At 43.1% G+C, this 22,060-nt stretch overlaps 1 protein-coding gene across 3 annotated transcripts in view; it reads left to right on the forward strand.

Annotated features, from left to right (window-relative positions):
• Nucleotides 1–22,060, forward strand: part of ptprb (protein tyrosine phosphatase receptor type b) — a 113,441-nt gene that overhangs the window by 74,340 nt on the left and 17,041 nt on the right. For all 3 annotated transcript variants that reach the window (XM_073059669.1, XM_073059670.1, XM_073059671.1), the window contains 7 exons: nucleotides 2,274–2,540; nucleotides 5,346–5,627; nucleotides 9,969–10,247; nucleotides 13,509–13,658; nucleotides 19,885–20,128; nucleotides 20,225–20,322; nucleotides 20,478–20,583. In XM_073059669.1, the coding sequence (XP_072915770.1) occupies nucleotides 2,274–2,540; nucleotides 5,346–5,627; nucleotides 9,969–10,247; nucleotides 13,509–13,658; nucleotides 19,885–20,128; nucleotides 20,225–20,322; nucleotides 20,478–20,583 (1,426 nt within the window). The remainder of the gene's footprint in view (nucleotides 1–2,273; nucleotides 2,541–5,345; nucleotides 5,628–9,968; nucleotides 10,248–13,508; nucleotides 13,659–19,884; nucleotides 20,129–20,224; nucleotides 20,323–20,477; nucleotides 20,584–22,060) is intronic.

Genomic DNA, 22,060 nt, shown 5'->3' on the forward strand with positions numbered 1-22,060 from the left:
CTAGGGGCAGACAGTTTCAAAGGTGCGCTGACTCATTTAGATGACCTAATCTCTTATTGTTTTTTATTATTGACGTAGAGGGCAGAATAGGACCTTTCAGCCTTTTGAGCTTCGCTACCCAGCAACCCCAATTTAATCCTAGCCTAATCATGGGACAATTTGCAATGACTAATTAACCTACCAACTGGTACATCTTTGGACTGTGAGAGGAAACTGGAGCACCTGCTGGAGACGCATGCAGTCGTGGGGAGAATATACAGATTCCTTATAGACAGCGGTGGGAATTGAACCCCGGTTGCCTGTACAGTAAAGCGTTGTGCTAACTGTGCTGTTACCTCTCCACAACTAGGATGAATATCCATCTTGCATCTAACCTTGAGCCCACTGTGGATTTTCTATATAATACTCTGTGGGTTTTTACAAAGCAGATGCAGTGATCATGTTCTGCCTGATGAGGGAGTCCAGAGCACAGGGACATAGACGCAGAGTTTGTCAACTGAGATCATGAGGAATTTCTTAACTCGAACCTGAGAATCTTCAGAATTCTTTACCCCAGACAGTTGTGGTCATTAGATTTCTGGACTTTTGGGAAATTAAAGGCTGTGAGGATGATAAAAAAGCTTTAAACACTGGTATCAGTAACTTATTGAAATGAATGGCGAAAAAATTCACTGTTGTTGGATGTTTATTCCTGTTCCTATTTGTGTTATTATCTTGACCTCTCATTTCATCAGGTCGTAGTCGTAGAACACTACAACACAGAAACAGGCCCTTTGGCCCTTCAAGTCCATGCTGAACCATTTAAATTGTCTATTCCCATCGATCTGCACCAGGATTATAAACATCCACACCCCTACCATCCACGTACCTATACCAACTTCTATTAAACATTGAAATCAAGCTCGTATGCACCACTTGTGCTAGCAGCTCATTCCACACTCTCACCGCCCTCTGAGTGACGAGGTTTCCCCTCATGTTCCCGATAAACATATAATCTTTCACCCTTAACCCGTGACGTCTAGTTGTAGTCCCACCCAACCTCAGTGGGGAAAAAGCCTGCTTGCGTTTACCCTATCTATACCCCTCATAATTTTGCACACCTCTATCAAATCTCCCCTTAATCTTTTACAATCCGAGGAATAAAGTCCTAACCCATTCAATCTTTCCTTGTAACTCAGGTCCTCAGTCCCAGCAAAGATCATGTCAGATCTGTACCCCAAATACATTTTCTTGCCTTTCAGTTAAACCTGTAAGTACATATTTTCCTGAAAATCTATTGATTTACAGACAACCTGAAAATTTCAATTGTCTCAATCGTTATGGTAAATGTTACACACCTGTGCATAAAATCACTTATTTTCATTCCTGATTGAATTAAACACCCAATTAGATCATCCTTGGAACTGCTAAAGTGAGGTCAAAATAGCCAGCACTGTAGCGTATTGGCTAGCACAACAGTTACAGTACAGGAGAACCAGGTTCAATTCCCTTTGCTGCTTGTAAGGAGTTTGCACATGCTCCCCATGACCATGTGGGTTTGCTCCAGTTTCCTCACACAGTCCAAAAACACACTGGTTGGTAGGTTAATTGAGCATTGTAAATTGTCCCATGATTGGCTCCAGTTGTCCCGGGGGATTGCTGGACAGTGTGTATTGAAGAGCCAAAAGGTCCTATTTCTGCATTGTATCTCAATAAATAAATAAGTATAAATAATTTGAAGTGCCTTCTCACTTTGAATTAACCCTTTAATATTTGGGTAGAGGGTACAAGGTAAAGAGGACTCTTAATCCTAAGTTATGCCTCCCAAAGCTGACCTGACATCAAACAAAGATTCAGTAGGCCAGAACATTTGTCCCTCTGTTGTCAGACTCCTGGAGATAAAAGACCAAAATTTAATTTGACTTTTGGATTACACTGTGTGCCTGAGCATGAGGTTTTATTGATTTGCTTGAGCCTTCTTCGTCCAGCAGGAATATAATGAGGCAAATGACTTCTTTCCATATTGTAAATTTCAGTGACATTGTGACAAAGCACGTTGAAGTAACACAGGTCCTCGACCCCCACCATTAGTAAATTATTCTAATTTCCAGCTTTTAACAGAATGAATCATATTTTTAACCAGAAATGTCCCTCTCTTTGTTTAGTGGGCTTGGTGTCTGCTGCAGAGTTGCATGTGTTTTGATGTCAATGCTTAGATAAAACCTTTGCACAGCTTCTTTTTTCCTTTAATCTTCCAACTTATTAAACACTGAAATCTAATATCATCTGTTCAGTTCCAGCCCAGGTTACCCATCTGCAGTGGATGAGCATAAACCAGACTGACACCCTGCTGTTCACGTGGACCCCGGCTAAGGGAGAATTTGATTCCTACAACATATCACTTTATAATCCCAATGGCACTTTGCAGAGCAATACACTTGGAGAGAAAGTCGCGAAAGAGTGGTACTTTCAGAACTTGACCCCTGGTAGAATTTATCACGTTGTGATAGTAACCCAGAGTGGCGAGTTGAGCAACAAAGCTGGAGCAGAAGGGAGAACAGGTAATGTATGATTAATAGTTAGTGAAACGTTAAATGATCTTGTAATAAATGTTAACTCACATGGCACTCAAAACGTCAAAGTAAAATTTATTATCACCACATACAACCCTGAGATTCATTTCCCTGTGGGCATACTTAGCAAATATATAGAACAGTATCTATATCAGGATCAATAAGAGATCAACCAGAGTGTAAAAGACAACAAACTGTGCAAATGCAGATATAAATAAATAGCGAGAACATGAAATAACTAGATAAGGAGTCTTAAAGTGAGATCATTGGTTGTGGGAACATCTCAATAGATGAGTGTAGTTATCCTCAACAGCATGGTGGTTGAGGGGTAGTAACTGTTCTTGAACTTGGTGGTACGAGTCCTGAGGCTCTTGTGCCCTCTACCTGTTTGCAGCAGCAAGAAAAGAGCATGATCTAGGTGGTAAGGATCTCTGGTGATGGATGCTGCTTTTCTACGACAGTGTTTCATGTAGATGTGCTCAATGGTTGGGAGGGCTTTACCCGTGATGTACTGGGTTGAATCCATCACTCCAATCTATGATTAATGTTTAACACAACATTTAATGGAGGAAAATGCTAGAGGAGGTTGATTTTCTATGGGCATCCATGAGGAAACAAGTGAACCATTTGATGTTGCCAATTTTTTTCACCAATCAATGAAAGTTTCAGTATTTCTATTGTAGGTGAGGTTAATGATCAGGTTATTCAATGATCAAGTCCAGATTTAAAACCCAATATTGTTTTTGAAACTGAATGATGAAATGTTGTTGCTTTAAAAGGTTCATGCCTGTTGGCAGTACAACAGATCTGTATAAATATATCAAGTCCATGTGCTCTGCCTCTGAAATTGATTGAAGTCTTTGGAATGAATTTCAGAGAGAGTACAATGAGCTGATGTCACTGCATTGCACATGTAACAGGAGTCAGGAGACCAGTTTATACATCATCCTTTTAATATGGGCGGAATTCTGGTGCCAAGTATGACTTTGGTGAACCAAAGTGGTTTCAAGTCTGCAAAATGAAGCCATCAATGAGCATCGAATTAATAAAAATAAGCAACTGTTTTAAATGTTCTGGGAATAAATTGAAAGAACCATTCACACCCAAGGAAAAAATAGTAGAAACAAATCATCTCAAAACATCTGGGCTTTTACTAATTTTCCACAAAAGATACAGTAGAAATGTTGGTGTAGTGGAGCCTCACATGGTGATGCACGTTTATAACAGCTCACTGACATCTTACCACTGAGTGCAGGTTGCCTTCATGCTTACCGCCTGTCCTGCTCCTCTCTCAGTCCAAAAGCTTCTTCAGCAACATTTTCATATTCGCTTGACCCAATCTTTGCAGTTTGTGCAAAGCCACAATTAGTTGTCCTTTGAACAGGCATCCCTTCTTCCTCCATCCAATATTTCAAGTGAGTTAGTGAATCTGATGCATGTCAATATCACTCCCAGGTTCTGTTTCTACTGAAACCTCGCGCTGCCCACACCAGCCTTGGCTGGAACAGGGCCAGTGGATACGTATAGAGTCATAGAACACTGCAGCACAGAAACAGGCCCTTTGGCCCATCTAGTCCATGCTGAATCATTAATCTGCCTAGTCCCATCAACTTGCACTTGGACCATTGCCTTCCATACCCTTCCCATCCACGTACCTACCCAACTGTCTCCTAAATGTTCAAATCGAACCCACTTCCACCTGCAGCTCATTCCACACTCTGAGTGAAGATGTTTGCCCTCATGTTCTCCTTAAACTGTTCACCTTTCACCCTAAACCCATGACCTCTGGTTGTTGTCCCACCCAACCTCAGTGGAAAAAGCCTGCTTACATTTACCCTATCTCTACCCTTCATAATTTTGTATACCTCCATCAAATCTCCCCTCTATCTTCTATGCTCGAAGAAATAAAGTCGTAACCTATTAAACCTTACTCTGAATCCTCTATCAATGCAGCTCACCTCTTCTCCTCTCATCCTTTCTGAGGCATAGAGCTAGACTCAGTGCCAGAACCTGACCACTATGGCTTTCCTCTGCTAGGTTATGCACTCACCCACCCAGCCCCTTTGCCGTATATCCAAAGCAGTATTCCTTTGCCGCAGGGGTACTCTGCAATGGCTGCCTATCCACTTTCCTCCTCATGACGGCCAATCTGTGTCCTGCCCTCAGCCTCCCAAATCATCTGGAGTTCATCCAGTTCCAGCTCCAGCTCCTTAACTTGGCCTGTTAGAAGCTGCAGCTGGATGCATTTCTTCCAGGTGTAGTTGTTAGGGAGGTCTCGTGTCTTACCACGTCCTGCAAGAGGAGCATTCCACTATCCTGCCTGGCATCCCCACTGCTCTGAACGTGCAATAAGAAAGAAAAAATAAATAACAAAAAAAAACCCTAACTAGGGGCTTCAACTCCTCTGGCCAAAGCCTCAGAGCCCCACTCTAACTCTGGCCCACTCACACGACAGCCACTCTGCTTGAACCTAACTTCTTTTTATTGGACCTTGCCAAGTGTGATAGAATGTCTCCTCGGGAACTGGAACATGCAAAATGTATGTCGGCATTTAGCTTGTGAAGGACTGTCCTCTGGGGTGTGTATCTTCCAAGTGTTGTTTCAGTCACACTAGTCCTTGTTGAAATGATCGCCAGTATAATCTAAGCAGGAAGAAGCACGAGAGAAGAGCATAAGTAACCACTGAAAATGTATGTATATCAAAAGCTTCCATGAACTCTGTAAACAGTGGAAAAATCAGAGTAATTTGCTTGGTGTTACCTTTATTAACAGCCTCTATTAATTCTTCCAAAGCCCCCAAGCCTCCAGGATCAGTATCTTTTGCTGATGTTACAAACACTTCACTTGTCATAACATGGCTCGGTCCTCCAGACTGGACTGATTATGATGACTTCGAGCTGCAGTGGACGCCAAAGGATGCCGGAGTTGTCGTTAATCCATACAACACGGTGAAATCGAAAGGGCGTATCATACAGAAACTTTACCCTGGGCGTCGCTACTCCTTCAAAGTGCGGACTGTCAGTGGAACGAAACTACAATCATTCAGTGAACCCATTCAAGCTGATATAAGAACAAGTAAGTAATAAGCTCGTTTTTGTTACTGTTAAGAACATCCATTGTACTTCCTGCTATATATTGTATATAACTTAAATGGCACAACTGGAATTGGTTTATTGAGATTGCCATGGGGGATAGGTGGCGGATAGTTGTCTGATGCACATCACAAGTCCTGGTTATGCGACCACTGCCACCAGACACACAATCTCTGAAGAGTATTGATAATGGCTGGGGTTCACCCGTCTTGTAACGGCACTGCCCAGACAAAGGCAACGGCAAACCACTGCTGTAGAAAAATTTGTCAGGAACAGTTATGATCATGGAAAGACCACAATCACCTACGTCATATGGCATGGCACATACAATTTATACAGATCCGGACAGTATGCAATGCATTCATGGCGCTGTAGCTGCATTAAGGCAGGAGTTCCCAAATGGAGTCCACTGACCCCTTGCTTAATGATATTGGTCTATGGCATAAAAGGAAGGCTGGAAAACCCTGCATTAAGGTAAAACAACAACAATGCAGAATGAAGTGTAACAACCACAGTGAATAATGGTGTTGGAGATGGCATCCGTCCGTCTCCAAGGACAAGGGGTCCTTCTAGTACTCACTTGAATTTAGAGGAATGCGGAGGAGACTCATTGAAACCTACCGACTGTAGAAAGGGCTACATAAGGTGGATGTGGAGAGGGTGTTTCCTATGGTGGGGTTATCCAGAGCTAGAGGGCACAGCCTCAAAATTGAGGGGCGACCTTTTAGAACAGAGATAAGGAGGAATTTTTTGAGGCAGAGAGTAATGAATCCGTGGAATGCTCTGCCACAGACTGCAGTGGAGGCTAAGTCTGTGGGTATATTTAAGGCAGAAGTTGATAGGTTCCTGATTGGTCAGGGCATCAAAGGAAACGGCGAGAAGGCAGGTCTATGGGATCCGAGATCAGCCATGATGGAATGGCGGAGCAGACTCGATGGGATGAATGGCCTAATTCTGCTCCTATGTCTTATGGGTGTTTTGGCACTGGAGTGACCTCTCCTGGGCAGAATGTATGGAGATCCTGGGATACCCAGTTGTCAGGATCCCCCTCTCGGCCTCACCAGTGTAGTCCAAAGGAGAGCTTATGAAGCAATACGTTTGGCACCAGCTCGGCTGAAGGAGCTGCTGGAAGGACGTTCTGTGACGTCCAGCCGTCTTAGGGACTCCACTCTGGATTTGCTGTCTGGGTTTACTCCCATACCCTTTGTCTCTCCTGAGGCTGCCCACAAGGCAGTGGGGCTATTTACCCATAGCTGGGGATCTGGTTCACAAGCACCAGGGCGTGTCCGCACGCTGGTGGGTCTGTCTGCTACGTGTGCGGGGGCCAGACCTCCTCTCCATCCTCTGTAGTTCAGCCTGAGTCCGAAAGGAGTTCAGTTTCTGTGTGTCGCCTGTGAGGAGGCACAGCATGAGGCTTGCTGTTGGAGAGGCTGTGTACTGGTGGGGAGAGACTTACACATTCAGCTCTCCTTTTCGTGTGACTGCCAGCCAGCGGTGGAAACTGAAAGTGAGAACAACAAGCACAACCAACTACACTACCACACTAGACTCATCACAACAACCATTTGACTCACAGGGAAACCGTAAGCTGCAAGATAATAACAAGGCAGGTCGTGAGGTCAAGACTCTATCTTACCTTACTCGGAACCATTCAGTTGTCTTATAACAGCAGGGTAGAAGTTGGCCTTGTGCTGGTAGTTCACATTCTCATGTTCTTTTATCTTCTGTCAAATGGGAGAGAGGTGAGGAGAGAATATCTGGGGCGGGTGGGGTCTTTACCAGGGCAGTGAGATAACCATTAGGATGAGATTGCAAGTGTGGAAAATTTAGACAAAGTAGATTTGGGATCTTTCAGGTCAGTTCACTAGAAGGGCAGTAGCTGTTGTTGAACCCCGAAGTGTGGATTGTCAGGCTCCTGTACATCTTCCCTGATGGCAGCAAGGAGAAGAGGGCATGGTCAGGATGGTGAGGGTCACTAATGATTGATGCCACTTTCCTGAAACATCGCTTTTTCACGACTGAGCGCACCTGTCTCTGGTAGCCTCTTACACTCCTGTGCTTTAGAGCTCCTATACTAGGCCATGATTCAACAATCAGAATACATATTTTAAATGCACTTGTGATAATTATCAGTACTGGACTTAAGACAGGAGTTCCCAACCTGGGGTCCACATGGATCCCTTGCTTAATGATGTTGGTCCATGGCATAAAAAAAGGTTGGGAACCCCTGATTTTAAGGGTGCCTGTTTGTACCACCACGCTTATAGACCAAACCTGTGATATCTGGTGTGTTAATTGTTGAAAGGATAACTGGTCTCAGCCTGATGAAAAGTCAGCTTACCCCTGTACTAAGAAGGGAAATCTAAACATTTTTGGGATTATCACTCCTGCTGGAAAGCTCGTCTGCTTTTAGTGTTTGCCAAGGATGGCCTCAGCTGTAATATCCTTCCTGAGTTGAATAATTCACTGTACAAGCTCACATGAAAGTGATTTATCACAGAATGCCCAGTACCCATTGAATGATAGCAGGAACCATTTTCAGCAGCATCCCTATAACAAAATCAGCAATTATGTTTGATGTATAACTGCTGAGTAGGATGCAATGTTTTCACTTTGCCAGCTGTTTACCTCCACAACAACAACGCCTGGACCAATTTTATTTCAGCACGATGAGCATAGTATAAATTCAAGCATTTACAATTTATTTTTTAATACTGATAGAATCATTCTTTTTTTCTCTTTGTTAATATTTTTGGATTATGTTTAAACAAAATCTTTGCAGAAATTGGGTTGGTTGGATTATTGAAAGCTGGATTAAAGATTTACGCATTGCTTTTGCAAATCATGTAATCTCACTCCACTGAGCCCGAGTCTAAATTGAGATGGTGGTTAAGCCCTCCTAGTACAAATTTAAAATATTATCTAGGCTATGGCATTAAGGAATTATTTCTAAAACTATAAAGGATCAGAAGAAACTAACATAAACGTAAGTCATTAAATAATACACTTTAAATAATAAAGATCTTAATAAACATAAATTTTGTTTTTTTTGCATGTAGCATGTTCCTGTCACTATAATAGTTCCTACTGCCCGTTACATTGCTGGCATTTAGGGCTTCAGTGAAGGTCCTCCATATCCGGCAGTGTTCAGAGTTTCCTCTCGGTTTTCATTACTGTCAGTCGTATAAATCCTGGGCGGAGTCTCAGGAATACTGTTGCATTCAGATTATAGAAGGATTCTTCGTTGCTGTTTCTGTAACAATTTTGTTTTACTAGTCAGGGGTTGTTAGCCCTGAGCTGAACCCCTGAACCTGGAGGACCGGTGGGCCACTCTTAATCTGGCCTCTACCCTTTGACCTGTTTGACATGGGTGATCCTACCAAGAACCAAAGTACAAGGGCCTGACTCCAGCCAGCATAGCTCTCCAGGTCATTGAGGCACACAAGCCTCCAAACCACGACAAGGTCGTGGTCCTCTTACTAACTACAGTCAGCATAGAAAAAGATATTACTTGACTTATTGAGATGAAATTAGCTAGACAAAGTAAAAATCTTTTTTGTGAAATTATTACACAATGTGTATGATGGAATAAATGAATGTTTTAATATGTAACTTTTTTGGCTCTTTATAATAGTTAAATACTGAAGATAACTCACCCTCATGTGAGTTTGCAAAAATTAGATGTTCAACAAGAATGTTATTACATTTGGGGCTGCTCCAATTCCCAGCAGATGAGATTTCCAACAAGTTAAGGGTGAGAGGTGATGATTTTAGCAAAGAGCTTCAAACTCCAAATGAAATATAGCTGCTGTCATGCCTTCTTTGTAATTGTATCAATATGCTAGGCTCAGGATAGATCCTCAGAGATGTTGACACCCAGGAACCTGAACTTGCTCAACCTTTCCTGTCCTGATCAAAAACATTTTGGGAGCAGGGGAACATTATTGAACAGGCAAATTCTGAAGGATGGTTTAAAGAGATGGTTCGGGAGACAATTCCAATTCCTTGGTTGTCAAGCTTCTGGCTGAGAAGATGGGCACAGTAGGCAGGGCCATGAACTGGAACATAAAATTTCCTTTAGAGAGGCATGTGTGCAAGTACTCATGGCTACGTTGTAGATAAGCTTGAGCATAGACTTTCACTTAGGCTGCCGCCCTGTTTGGCCAACTTGCAACACCCATCTTCCTGAGAGTTTCCAATGCATGCATTTGACAAGCCAGCTTACATTACACTAAAGCTTGCTTTTTGCAGATTATATTCCAACTTTGTTAAAAAAGGAACCAATGCTAATGTGAAAATTTCTATGCAATTTGCAATGTTTCAGAGCCTGACAAAATACAACATATCCGATGTCGACCACAAAGCTCCACGGCAGTCTCCTGTTCATGGACACACCCTGACTCAGACTACAATGGCTACGATGTTGAGTGCTACCACCATGACAAAAAGGAGTTGGTGTACTCAAGAAGAATCGAAAAAGGGTTGGTTCAACATATCATCAAGGATCTTGAGCCAGACAAAAAATATCTAGTAGCTATAAAGGTCATCTCAGATGAAATGACCAGCGATGCTGTTGAGGACAGTGTTATTACTATGATTGATAGTAAGTATTCACAGTTAAACATTTAAAGGGTTTTTTAAAGTTACTAGTTTATCTGAAATTTAGGATGGAAGGCAACTTAATGACATGGTAGATTAGAAGAATCCTGTTCAAACAAAGTGCCCTGGTCACCAATACTGATGGACAGTGGTTGTCCATTGTATCCCACAATTTCAGGAATTGAATTGACTTTATTTCTTACATCCTTCACATACATGAGTAAAAATCTTTACATCTCCATCTAAATGTGCAATGTACAATTTAGAGTAATTTGTAATAATACTATTTGTAATAGTCAATATAGCATAGAAATACAATTGTATCAGCGTGGATTAATCAGTCTGATGGCCTGGTGGAAGAAGCTGTCCCGGATCCTGTTGGTCCTGGCTTTTATGCTGTGGTACCGTTTCCTGGATGGTAGCAGCTGGAACAGTTTGTGGTTGGGGTGACTCGGGTCCCCGATGATCCTTCCGGCCCTTTTTACACACCTGTATCTGTAAATGTCCTGAATAATGGGAAGTTCACATCTACAGATGAGCTGGGATGACTGCACCACTCTCTGCAGAGTCCTGTGATTGAGGGAAGTACAGTTCCCATACCAGGTAGTGATGCAGCCAGTCAGGATGCTCTCAATTGTGCCCTTGTAGAAAGTCCTTAGGATTTGGGGACTCATGCCAAACTTCTTCAACCGTCTCAGGTGAAAGAGGCATTGTTGTGCTTTTTTCACCATACAGCTGGTATGTACAAACCAGGTGAGATCCTTGGTGATGTGTATGTAAAGGAACTTAAAGCTGTTCACCCTCTCAACCCCAAATCCATTGATGTCAATAGGGGCCAGCCTGTCTCCATTCCTCCTGTAGTCCACAACCAGCTTTGTTTTTGCAACATTGAGGGAGAGGTTGTTTTCTTGACACCACTGTGTCAGGATGATGACTTCTTCTCTGTAGGCTGCCTTGTTATTATTTGAGATAAGGCCAATCAAGAGTTTTTGAAGTGGAAAAGCCATTGCACTGAGGCAGTTCCATTCTCTTGACCTCAGAAGTCCAGGTCCAGTGGTACAAAAAAGTGTCATAAACTGGGGTCTTCCTTGGTTGCAGTGGACGACCATGACATCTTCTGTGCCTTATCATGCCCTTTGCTCTCTGCGGAGTGTTGCAGTACTGCCTTTCTAGCTGTTGGATCTCATCTGCCTAGTCCGCCGGAGCTGACTTTGCATGCTAGGACATGCAAAATGGCGGTGCAGGCTCGAAGAGCCGAATGGTCTACTTCTGCACCTATTGTCTATTGTCTATTGACAGGCGTGTCCCTCTCTCACTGGGGATGAGGCCACCAGCTGCCCTCACCCGGCTTAGACCATTTGTTTCATCCTTCATGGAGTCCACACCGGGCAGCAGGATGAGCTAAATTGTGCAGCTTCTGTGCCTTTCTTGTCCTGAACCTCGGTAGTTTCCTGATAGTTTTTTGTATACTTCATAGGTTGGCACGGTAGCGTAGTGGTCAGCGTAACACTTTAAGATCAGGATTCAATCCCCACCGCTGTCTGTAAGGAGGTTGCTCATTCTCCCTGTGACTGTGTGGGTTTCCTCCGGGTGCTCTGGTTTCCTCCCACGTTCTAGAGACATACCAGTTAGGTTTAGCAAGTTATAAGCATGCTATGTCAGCACCCATCATTGACCAGCTGCCGCCAACACATCTCAAACTGGGAGCCTTGGCCAAAGTATAGGCAGCATTGACTTCCAAGCCTTTTGGCATCTGCTCTAGGTTCCCATCCTTCAGTGCTTCATCTCCTTCACCGTAGTCACTGCAGCCCTAAAAATTAGTTCCCTCCTCCAGGCACTTGTCTCTTTTGTATTTCTCAATACCAGTTTTGCCAGCCATTTTATTCAGAATCAGAATTGGAATCAGGTTTAATATCACCAGCACACATCCCGAAATGTGTTGTTCTGCAGCAGCAGTACAAGGCAATACATAATAGAAACATTATTATCATAAATTACAGTAAGAAGTGTAATTATTGAAAAGTTAAATTAAATAAATAGTGCAAAAATAAAGATTTAAAAACTAGTTGGTTAGTGTTCATGAGTTCAATGTCCATTCAAAATCGGATGGCAGAGGGGAAGAAGCTGTTCCTGAATTATTGAGTGTGTGCCTCCAGGCTCCGATACCTCCTACCTGATGGTAACAGTGAGGAGAGGGCATGTCCTGGGTGAGGGGGGTCCTTAATGATGGATGCCACCTTTTTGAGGTATCGCTCCTTGAAGATGTCCTGGATACTACAGAGGCTGGTGCCCATGATGGAGAGTTTACAATTCTCTATTTCGATCATGTGCAGTGTCCGGCCTCCCCCCCCCCCCCACCTATCCCATACGGTGATGCAGCCAGTTAGAATACTCTCCATGGTACATCTGTAGAAATTTGAGAGTGTCTTTGATGACATTAATAATTATCTTGTAGAATAACACTGTACCACTACTAATCAACAACAAATTACATGACGTGTCAGTGATATTAATTCTGATATAACTCATCACCATTGATCTGATACATTGTAGTTATTGTGGCACCTACAGAGAACAGTGTAATTGTATTTGCTGATTTCCATGGAAACATCGACAGTTTATTCATTTCCATGGATGCTGCCTGACCTGCTGAGTTCCTCCAGCATTTTGTGTGTGTTAATTGAATTTTGATAAAAGGAAATCACGCACACGTGTGATGTCTTTCTCCAGGGACACATTTCAATTGATTTCAATTTTGACTACTGACAGCAATCTATTTGCGATTTCTTGTGGTGGTGGGGGGGGGGGGGGGGGGTTTCAATGGTGACGTTTCTTTAATCTTAAACTTCTTTCTTTTTTGTTTCTCACTCCAAGTTATTTGTTGTTCTTGTTCCTCTCCGAGCCTTGTGGCACATCGGGCGGCAACCTTGCCGTTTCTTTAGCATTTACCTGTTTTTACGAGGTCAAGTTGCTACCTTGATGCTCAGCCCAACACAGATGGAAAGCGTGCAAGCAGCTGGCCGGATTCGAACATGCCTCGATGCCCGGTGCGGATGCCACTACATCACTGGCCAGCTCCAAGTTATTTAACTTCTGTAATAATGTTATCTTGACAGGTTAGTTTGGTGTAAGCCACCATTGGTTTTACACAAAATGCTGGAGGAACTCAGCAGGTCAGGCAGCATCCATGGAAATGATGAAACAGGTCACATTGTGTGCATAAAACTAAAAGCTAAAAATTTATCCATGTGTACTTTTCCTCCAGGTCCTCCACCTCCACCGTCACATATCCGTGTTGATCATAAAGCCGTCATCATTACCAAGTCCACCATACATTTCAACTTTAATTGCAGTTGGTTTAGCGACGTCAATGGAGCCATCAAGTACTTCACTGTGATAGTCTATGAATCAGAAAGTAAGTATTATTTGTCATGGCTGCCACAGGTAACTAATACTGATGAACATAACTCAAGGGGGGACAAAATATAAACAGTTGGGTCTGGATTGGCATCCTGTCCATCAGCCCATGCTCCTGGAGGAAATAACAAATGCGTGTTTCAAGATTTTAACTCCAGAACTAATTTGTTTCTATCAAGGACAGGAAAGATGGTGCAGTAGACCTTTTCCTGACTCTTCATTGTGTCTACTTACATGGTTCTTTGATGCTGAATGAAAAATGAAGATTTACATCTTAACTTGGACCAACCTTCTAATAGAGGGGCAAAGCAAATGAGGCTATGGAATCTCAAAATGTATTTTAATATAAATTCTGCAAGTTTGTATGTACTTCAGTGAGGGATTATTCTGACTTTTGGTTGACTTGAACTAGCTTAAGGTGTGGAACAGTGGTCCACCAATTAGAACTGTTGCCTCACAATTCCAGTGATGATTCAGTCCTGACTTCCGTTGCTCTCTGTGTGGAGTTTGCATGTTCTCCCTGTGACCATTCAGGTTTCCTCTAGATGCTCTTTATTTTCCCTCCTGAATCCCGAAGCCATGTGATTTGGTAGGATAATTGGCCATTCTAGATTACACTGAGTGTGTTTGTGAGTGAATCTGGTGAGAGTTAATGGGAAATTGGGGAGAATAGAGTGCAACAAGTGAAGAATTTTAGTTTGTAGTCATTTGACAGCACCCACTCAATGCGTTGAAGGGCCTGTTCTGGTCCTCAATGATGCTTTCGGTGCATCACATACATAACTGTAAAACATTCACCCCCATTTATTCATGCGAGATGTTCAGACACCATCCTCACACAACAATCTCCTCACTAAATTCTGATCTTTCACTGTGGTTGGCCACCCGATTCCACTCTCTGTTTTCTGTCCTGAAGCCAGCCAGTAACTATTCCTCTACAGGAGGTCTAATTCAAGAGCCTGATAACAAAAAGCCAGCTTCTATCCCATTGTTATCGGACTTCTGCGGTGATAAGATGGACTATTTACCTCAACATCTACCTCGTAATGTTCTTGCACTTTATCATTTACCTGCACGACACTTTTGATAGCTTTTACACTTTATTCTTACTTACACCTCACCTTCTACATGGCTATTGTCTGCTCTTTCTATTATATATAGGCATCCATTAGTCTCGAGAGACCATGGATTTGCACCTTGGAAAGTTTCCAGAGCGCAGGCCTGGGCAGGGTTGTATGGGAGACCGGTAGTTGCCCATGCTGCAAGTCTCCCCTCTCCATGCCACCGTGGAGTGCAAGGGAAGGGCAAGGGCCGATACAGCCTGGCACCGGTGTCGTCGCAGAGCAATGTGTGGTTAAGTTCCTTGCTGAAGGACACAACATGTTGCCTTAGCTGAGGCTCGAACTCGCGACCTTCAGATCACTAGACCAACGCCTTAACCACGCGCCAGCACTTTCTATTACATCCTCAGGAAACAATGAATATGTTTGGCCAAGCAGGGTGTCCTTTTGAAAACCATGCTGATGTTTCATTATTACTTTTCATACCTGGATGTTCTTTTTGTCCCTGCTTTCGGAGGCATCCCATTATTTAGTTGGCAGTTGTATAGTTCCGTAGATATGTTCCTTCTCCCTTCTGAAGCATAGGTATTACATCTGCTTTAAAATGAATGATTCAATATCTGCAGTACTGCTTTGCTTATCTTTAAAGGAGGTCGTTCTCGTCCTCCTCCTCCTCCCCCCACCCCCACCTTCTTACTCTGGCTTTCCAGGCCCGAAGAACGATCTCTGCCCAAAACATGGACAGTTTATTCCTCTCCATTGATGCTGCCTGACCTGCTGAGTTCCTCCAGCAGAGAGTGTGTGTGTGTCTCTCTCTGTCTCTCTCTGGATTTCTAGCATCTGCAGAATCTCTTGTGTTTATTCAAGATTCTTTAAAAAAATGTGTGAATACAATTTGAGAAGGATAAGGGCAGCTCGGAGGTGTCAGTGTTGCAGATGAACAGGGGAAACTATGGAGCCATGAGGGAGGAGCTGGCCAAAGTTGACTGGACGGATAGCCTAGCAGAAAAGACAGTGGAACAGCAATGGCAGGTATTCTTGGGAATATTGCACAAGGTGCAAAATCAGTTCATCCCCCAGAGAAGGAAGGATTCAAAAGGGGGAAAGTGGCCACAGTGGTTGTCAAAGGAAGTCAGAGATTGCATAGCATTAAAAAAAAAAGGAAATATGACAGAGCTAAGGTGAGTGGGAGGACAGATGATTGGGAAGTTTTTAAGGAACAACAGAACTTAACTAAAAAGACAATATGGGGAGAAAAGATGAGGTACGAACACAAGCTAGCCAGGAATATAAAGGAAGATAGCAAAAGCTTTTTTAGGTATGTGAAGAGAAAGAAGATAGTTAAGAACAATGTTGGGCCCTTGAAGAATGAATTGGGTGAAAATGTTATGGGAAACAGAGAAATGGCAGAAGAATTTAATGAGTACTTTAGATCTGTTTTCACTAAGGAAGACACAAGCAATCTCCCAGATGTATGGATGGGCCAAGGACATAGGGTAACAGAGGAAATGAAACAGATTGACATTCGGAAGGAAACGGTGATGAGAAGACTGATGGGACTGAAGGCTGACAAATCCCCAGGTCCAGATGGTCTGCACCCTAGGGTACTAAAGGAGGTGGCCCTGGAAATTGCGGATGCATTGGTAATCATTTTCCAGTGTTCCTTAGATTCAGGATCAGTTCCTGAGGATTGGAGAATGGCTAATGTTATCCCACTTTTTAAGAAAGGAGAGAGGGAGAAAACAGAGAACTATCGACCTGTCAGCCTGACATCGGTGGTGGGAAAGATGCTAGAGTCCATTATTAAGGATGAAATAGTGGCATATCTGGATAGCAGTGATAGGATTGGGCCGAGCTAGCATGGATTTACCAAGGGTAAATCATGCTTGACTAATCTGTTGGAGTTTTTCGAGGATGTAACCAGGAAGTTAGACGGGGGAGATCCAGTGGATGTAGTGTACCTCAATTTTCAGAAGGCATTTGATAAGGTCCCACATAGAAGATTGGTGGGTGAAATCAAAGCTCAGAGCATCGGGGGGAAGGCATTGACATGGATAGAAAACTGGTTGGCAGATAGAAAGCAAAGGGTAGCGGTGAATGGGTGTTTCTCGGAATGGCAGGTGGTGACTAGTGGGGTGCCACAGGGCTCGGTGTTGGGACCACAGCTGTTTACCATTTACGTTAACGATTTGAATGAAGGCATAGAAAATAACATCAGCAAATTTGCTGATGATACTAAGCTGGGTGGCAGTGTGACATGTGATGAGGATGTTAGAAGAATTCAGGGTGACTTGGATAGGCTGGGTGAGTGGGCAGATACTTGGCAGATGGCGTTTAATGTGAATAAGTGTGAGGTTGTCCACTTTGGGAGTAAGAACAGGAAGGCAGATTATTATCTGAATGGTGTAGAGTTGGGTAAGGGAGTAATACAAAGAGATCTCGGAGTCCTTGTTCATCAGTCACTGAAGGTGAATGAGCAAGTGCAGCAGGCAGTGAAGAAGGCTAATGGAATGTTGGCCTTTATTACAAAGGGAATTGAGAACAAGAGCAAGGAAATCCTCTTGCATTTGTACAGAGCCCTGGTGAGACCACACCTGGTGTATTGTGTACAGTTTTGGTCTCCAGGGTTAAGGAAGGACATCCTGGCTGTAGAGGAAGTGCAGCGTAGATTCACAGGTTAATTCCTGGGATGTCTGGACTGTCTTACGCAGAGAGGTTAGAGAGACTGGGCTTGTACACGCTGGAATTAAGGAGATTGAGAGGGGATCTGATTGAAACATATAAGATTATTAAGGGATTGGACAATATAGAGGCAGGAAATATGTTCCAGATGCTGGGAGAGTCCAGTACCAGAGGGCATGGTTTGAGAATAAGGGGTAGGTCATTTAGGACAGAGTTAAGGAAAAACTTCTTCTCCCAGAGAGTTGTGGGGGTCTGGAATGCACTGCCTCAGAAGGCAGTGGAGGCCAATTCTCTGGATGCTTTCAAGAAGGAGCTAGATAGGTATCTTATGGATAGGGGAATCAAGGGATATGGGGACAAGGCAGGAACCGGGTATTGATAGTAATTGATCAGCCATGATCTCAAAATGGCGGTGCAGGCTCGAAGGGCCGAATAGTCTACTTCTGCACCTATTTTCTATTGTCACCTGAACAATATACTCTTCATGTTTGTTTAACCTGTTTAATAAATCTTCTTTTTCCTTTTTAAATGTATTTATTTCATGAAGTACCTCATGATCCAATGTCAGGTGTAGCTTGGTAAATCCCAGTGCAAAGCAGTGCTTAGGTAAGTAATAACTTACTTATTCCCATCATTCCAACTGGAGCCTAGGTTGCCAAAAGCAGCTCAACAGTCTTCTGTCCTAGGCCAGTCTTTCAAGTTGTTCCCAGGTGTAGCCCATCTTCTTGGCATATCCTTCCTCTGCCCAGGATGAGGACTTCAGAGCTTCTGATGGCCTTTCTGTAGCTCCGGGTTTTTACAGGACTGGGTTGCTAGCCCCATGCCCAACTCTTCAACAAATCCAAGCATTTGCTCCTTCCACTGCAGTGTGTACCATCTACAGAAAGTACTGCAGTTACTCACTTAGGCTCCTCAACAGCACCTCTCCAAACCCACAACATTTCCACCAAGGAGCACAGGGCTGCAGTCACACGGGAACACCACCACCCAAAGGTACTCATCCAAACAGCTCACCATACTGACTTGGAAATGCGTGGCTCCAAATCCTCTGTGCTCTACCACAGTATCTTAATTGTTTCAAGAAAACAGCTCACTGTCACCTTCTCAAGGACAATTAAGGCCATTGCCTTTCTTCCGGGCAGTGTCTTTACAAGACGGGTGACCCCAGCCATTATCGATACTCTTCAGAGATTGTCTGCCTGGTGTCAGTGGTCACATAACCAGGACTTGTGATAGGCACCGGCTGGCTCATACGACCATCCACCACCTGCTCCCATGGCTTCACGTGACCCTAATCAGGGGCTGAGCAGGTGCTGCACTTTGCCCAAGGGTGACCTGCAGGTTAGCGGAGAAAAGGAGCACATTACACCTCCTTTGGTAGAGACATATCTCCATCCCACCAGTCATCATTTTTTATTGATGTGCCTGTAACATATTTTTCTATTTTTGTATATTCTTTGACAACTTAATTTTGTAGTTCTTCTTCGTATTCTTATGTTTACTTAAAATGTCTTTCCTAATCTCTTGGCGTTTCCTCTTAACTGATCCCATATTGTCTGTACTTAACATAATCTTTCCTGCTCGCAGTTGTTTCTTTCTTCTTTATCTGGATATATTTAGTTTGTTGTTTCTTTTCACTGAAATATATTTTTCCAGTTGTTAGTTTATGTACTGTTACATGTTTAAAAAAAGTCAAATCTGCTGATATACACAAAACAGCAGAGACACGGAAGACTGCATACACTGGAATCTGGAGATCCTCAGCAGTATCTGTGGAGGGACAAAGTAAAGCCAATCATACATTTGGACCCACAGAAATCCTGAACATTTTGTCTTGTGTTTTCACCGGGGATATACTCGTAACAGTGTAACTGCTGGATCTAGATTCCAAAGCCAGAGCCTCAAAATAAAGGGAAGTTCCTTTAAAACTGAGGTGAGGAGGAATTTCTTCAGCCAGAGAGTGGTGAATCTGTGGAATTCATTGACAAGGATGGCTGTGGAGCCCAAGTCACTGGCAGTATTTAAGAAAGAGATTGATAAAGTTCTTGATTTGTAAGGGCGGAGGGATTAAGGGTGACGGGAAGAAAGCTGGACAATGGGGTTGGTAGAAAGCAGCCAAGTGGTGGAGCAAACTCAATGGGCTGAATGGCCTAGTTCTGTTCTGTTATCTTATAATCTTGACAAGAGTGAGGGGAGGCATGGTAGCATAGTGGTTAGCACAAAGCTTTATAGCACAGGAGACCCAGGTTCAATTCCTGCTGCTGGCTGTAAGGAGTTTGGATGTTCTTCATGTAACTGCATGGATTTCCTTCGGGTGCTCTTGTTTCCTCCCAGAGTCCAAAGACATACAGTTGATAGGTTAATTAGTCATTGTAAATTCTCCTGTGATTAGGCTAGAATTAAATCAGGGATTGCTGGGCTGGAAGAGTCTATTCCACACTGCATCTCAATAAATAAATACTTCAATTCTTCTGTTTTTAGGTACCGATAATTCAAAGCCAGAGAAACAACACCCTTTGCCATCTTATCTAGAATACAAACACAACAATTCAGTTCGAAACTATCAGACAAATTATTTTTCAAGCAAGTGCACAGAAAACCCTGATGGGACATTCCAGAACTTTGAAATAAAAGTTGGAGCTCAGATGGACAGACTGGGAGGGAAGTGCGAGAAGGATCAGAAGACGTTCTGTGATGGCCCTTTAAAATCCAAAACATCATACAGGTCAGATCTCTTAGAAGAACTCCACATATTCTCACACAGTGTCACTCTTCGTAATTCTACAACCTTGCAAAAACTGACGTGTGATCACTCTTTCAGAATCAGTGTACGTGCCTTCACTCAGCTGTTTGATGAAGATATGGGCAACCCGTTATTTTCTGACACCTATTTCTCTTTGCCTATTACCACTGAGTCAGGTAGGTGTTTGCTTGACCAGATCGACATGAACATAAGAGAGGAGAAATTATTAAGCCTTGTACTTTGATAAGCTCAATAGATACTACAATCATTTTAAATAGATTCTAAGCTGAACATTTTAACTTGATGGCACAATTTTCTGTTCCACATTTAGAGCCTCTCTTCGGTGTCATAGAAGGAGCAAGTGTTGGTGTGTTCCTGATCATTTTACTCATTTCAGTCATGGCTGTCATACTTTGTCGAAGAAAAGTGAGATCTCTGTGAGTATTTCTACAGTTTCTACATTATTTCGGGTTAGTTTATTTCACACTCTGAATCTTCTTTTTTCTGTCCAAGTACCATTAAAATCTTTGTTACTATGGATTCAAGATACTACAGGATTCTATAATACCCCTGTATCCAGTAGGTACAGGAGCCTTAGGTCCCACACCACCAGTTCCAGGAACAGTTATTATACCTCAGCCATTAGGCTCCTGAACAGTTGGGTAACTTCACTCTCCTCAATTCTGACTGATTCCACAACCTATTGACCCACTTTCAAGGATTTTACAACTTATGCTCTCAGTATTATTTATTTGCTTATTTATTATTATTATTTTGTATTTGCACAGTCTGTCTGCATTTCCATATTGGTTGCTTGTCATCCTTCATTTCTGTCTGGTTTTTCATTGGTAATATTTTATTGCTTTGTTTTACAGTGAATGCCCACAAGAAAATCAATCTCAGGGTTGTATATGATGACATATACATACTTTGACAATAAATTTTCTCTGAACTTTGTACTAACTGACTGAGGAGCAAATGTGAGGGTGATTACAGGTGCATGTAGGAATTACCATTTGTTTGTTATGTGCCATGTTGTATGACATGGATGATCATGGTCTTTCCGTGACCGTGACCGTTCTTGACAACCTTTTCCTGTAGAAGTGGTTTGCCATTGCCTTCTTCTGGGCAGTGTCTTTACAAGACGGGTGACCCCAGCCATTATCAATACTCTTAAGAAATTGTTTTCCTGGCGTCAGTGGTCACATAACCAGGATTTGTGATAAGCACCAGCTGCTCATATGACTATCCACCACCTGCTCCCATGGCCCTGATCGAAGAGGACTAACCATTTGCTACATCTTGCCCAAGGGTGAGCTGCAGGCTAGTGGAGGGAAGGAGTGCCTTACACCTCCTTTGTTGGAGACATATCTCCACCCTGCCACACATCTGGAATAACAGGGGTTAACATAGTAGATGATTTTAACTTACCTGATGCTGACTCGGACTGCCCTAGTACTGAGGGATTAGATGGGGCAGATTTGCTGTGTGTGTCCAGGACAGGTTTCAGTAGCATAGTGGTTAGCACATCGCTTTACAGTTCCAGCGATCAGCAATTGGAAGTTCAGTTCTGCATTCTTCCCGTGCCATTTTGGTTTCCTTCAGGTGCCCCAGTTTCCTCCCACATTCCAGACATATGGGTTAGTAAGTTGTGAGCGTGATTTGTTGATGCTGGAAGCATGGCAACGCTGGCAGGCTGCCCCAGCACGTGATTGGAATGCATAGGTCATTGATGCAAACGATGCATCTCACCATACGTTTTAATGTGCATGTGACCAATAAAGCCAATCTTTATCTTGAAACAACTTGTAGACAATCCTAATGGGAAAACACCTACAATTTAGCTCCTGGGCAAGTGGTTGATTCGTTGGTAGAGAAGCACTTTGGGGATATGATCTTAATTCTACTTATTTT

Source organism: Hemitrygon akajei, chromosome 10 (genome assembly GCF_048418815.1).
Source record: "Hemitrygon akajei chromosome 10, sHemAka1.3, whole genome shotgun sequence".
NCBI classification, from domain to species: Eukaryota; Metazoa; Chordata; class Chondrichthyes; order Myliobatiformes; family Dasyatidae; genus Hemitrygon; species Hemitrygon akajei.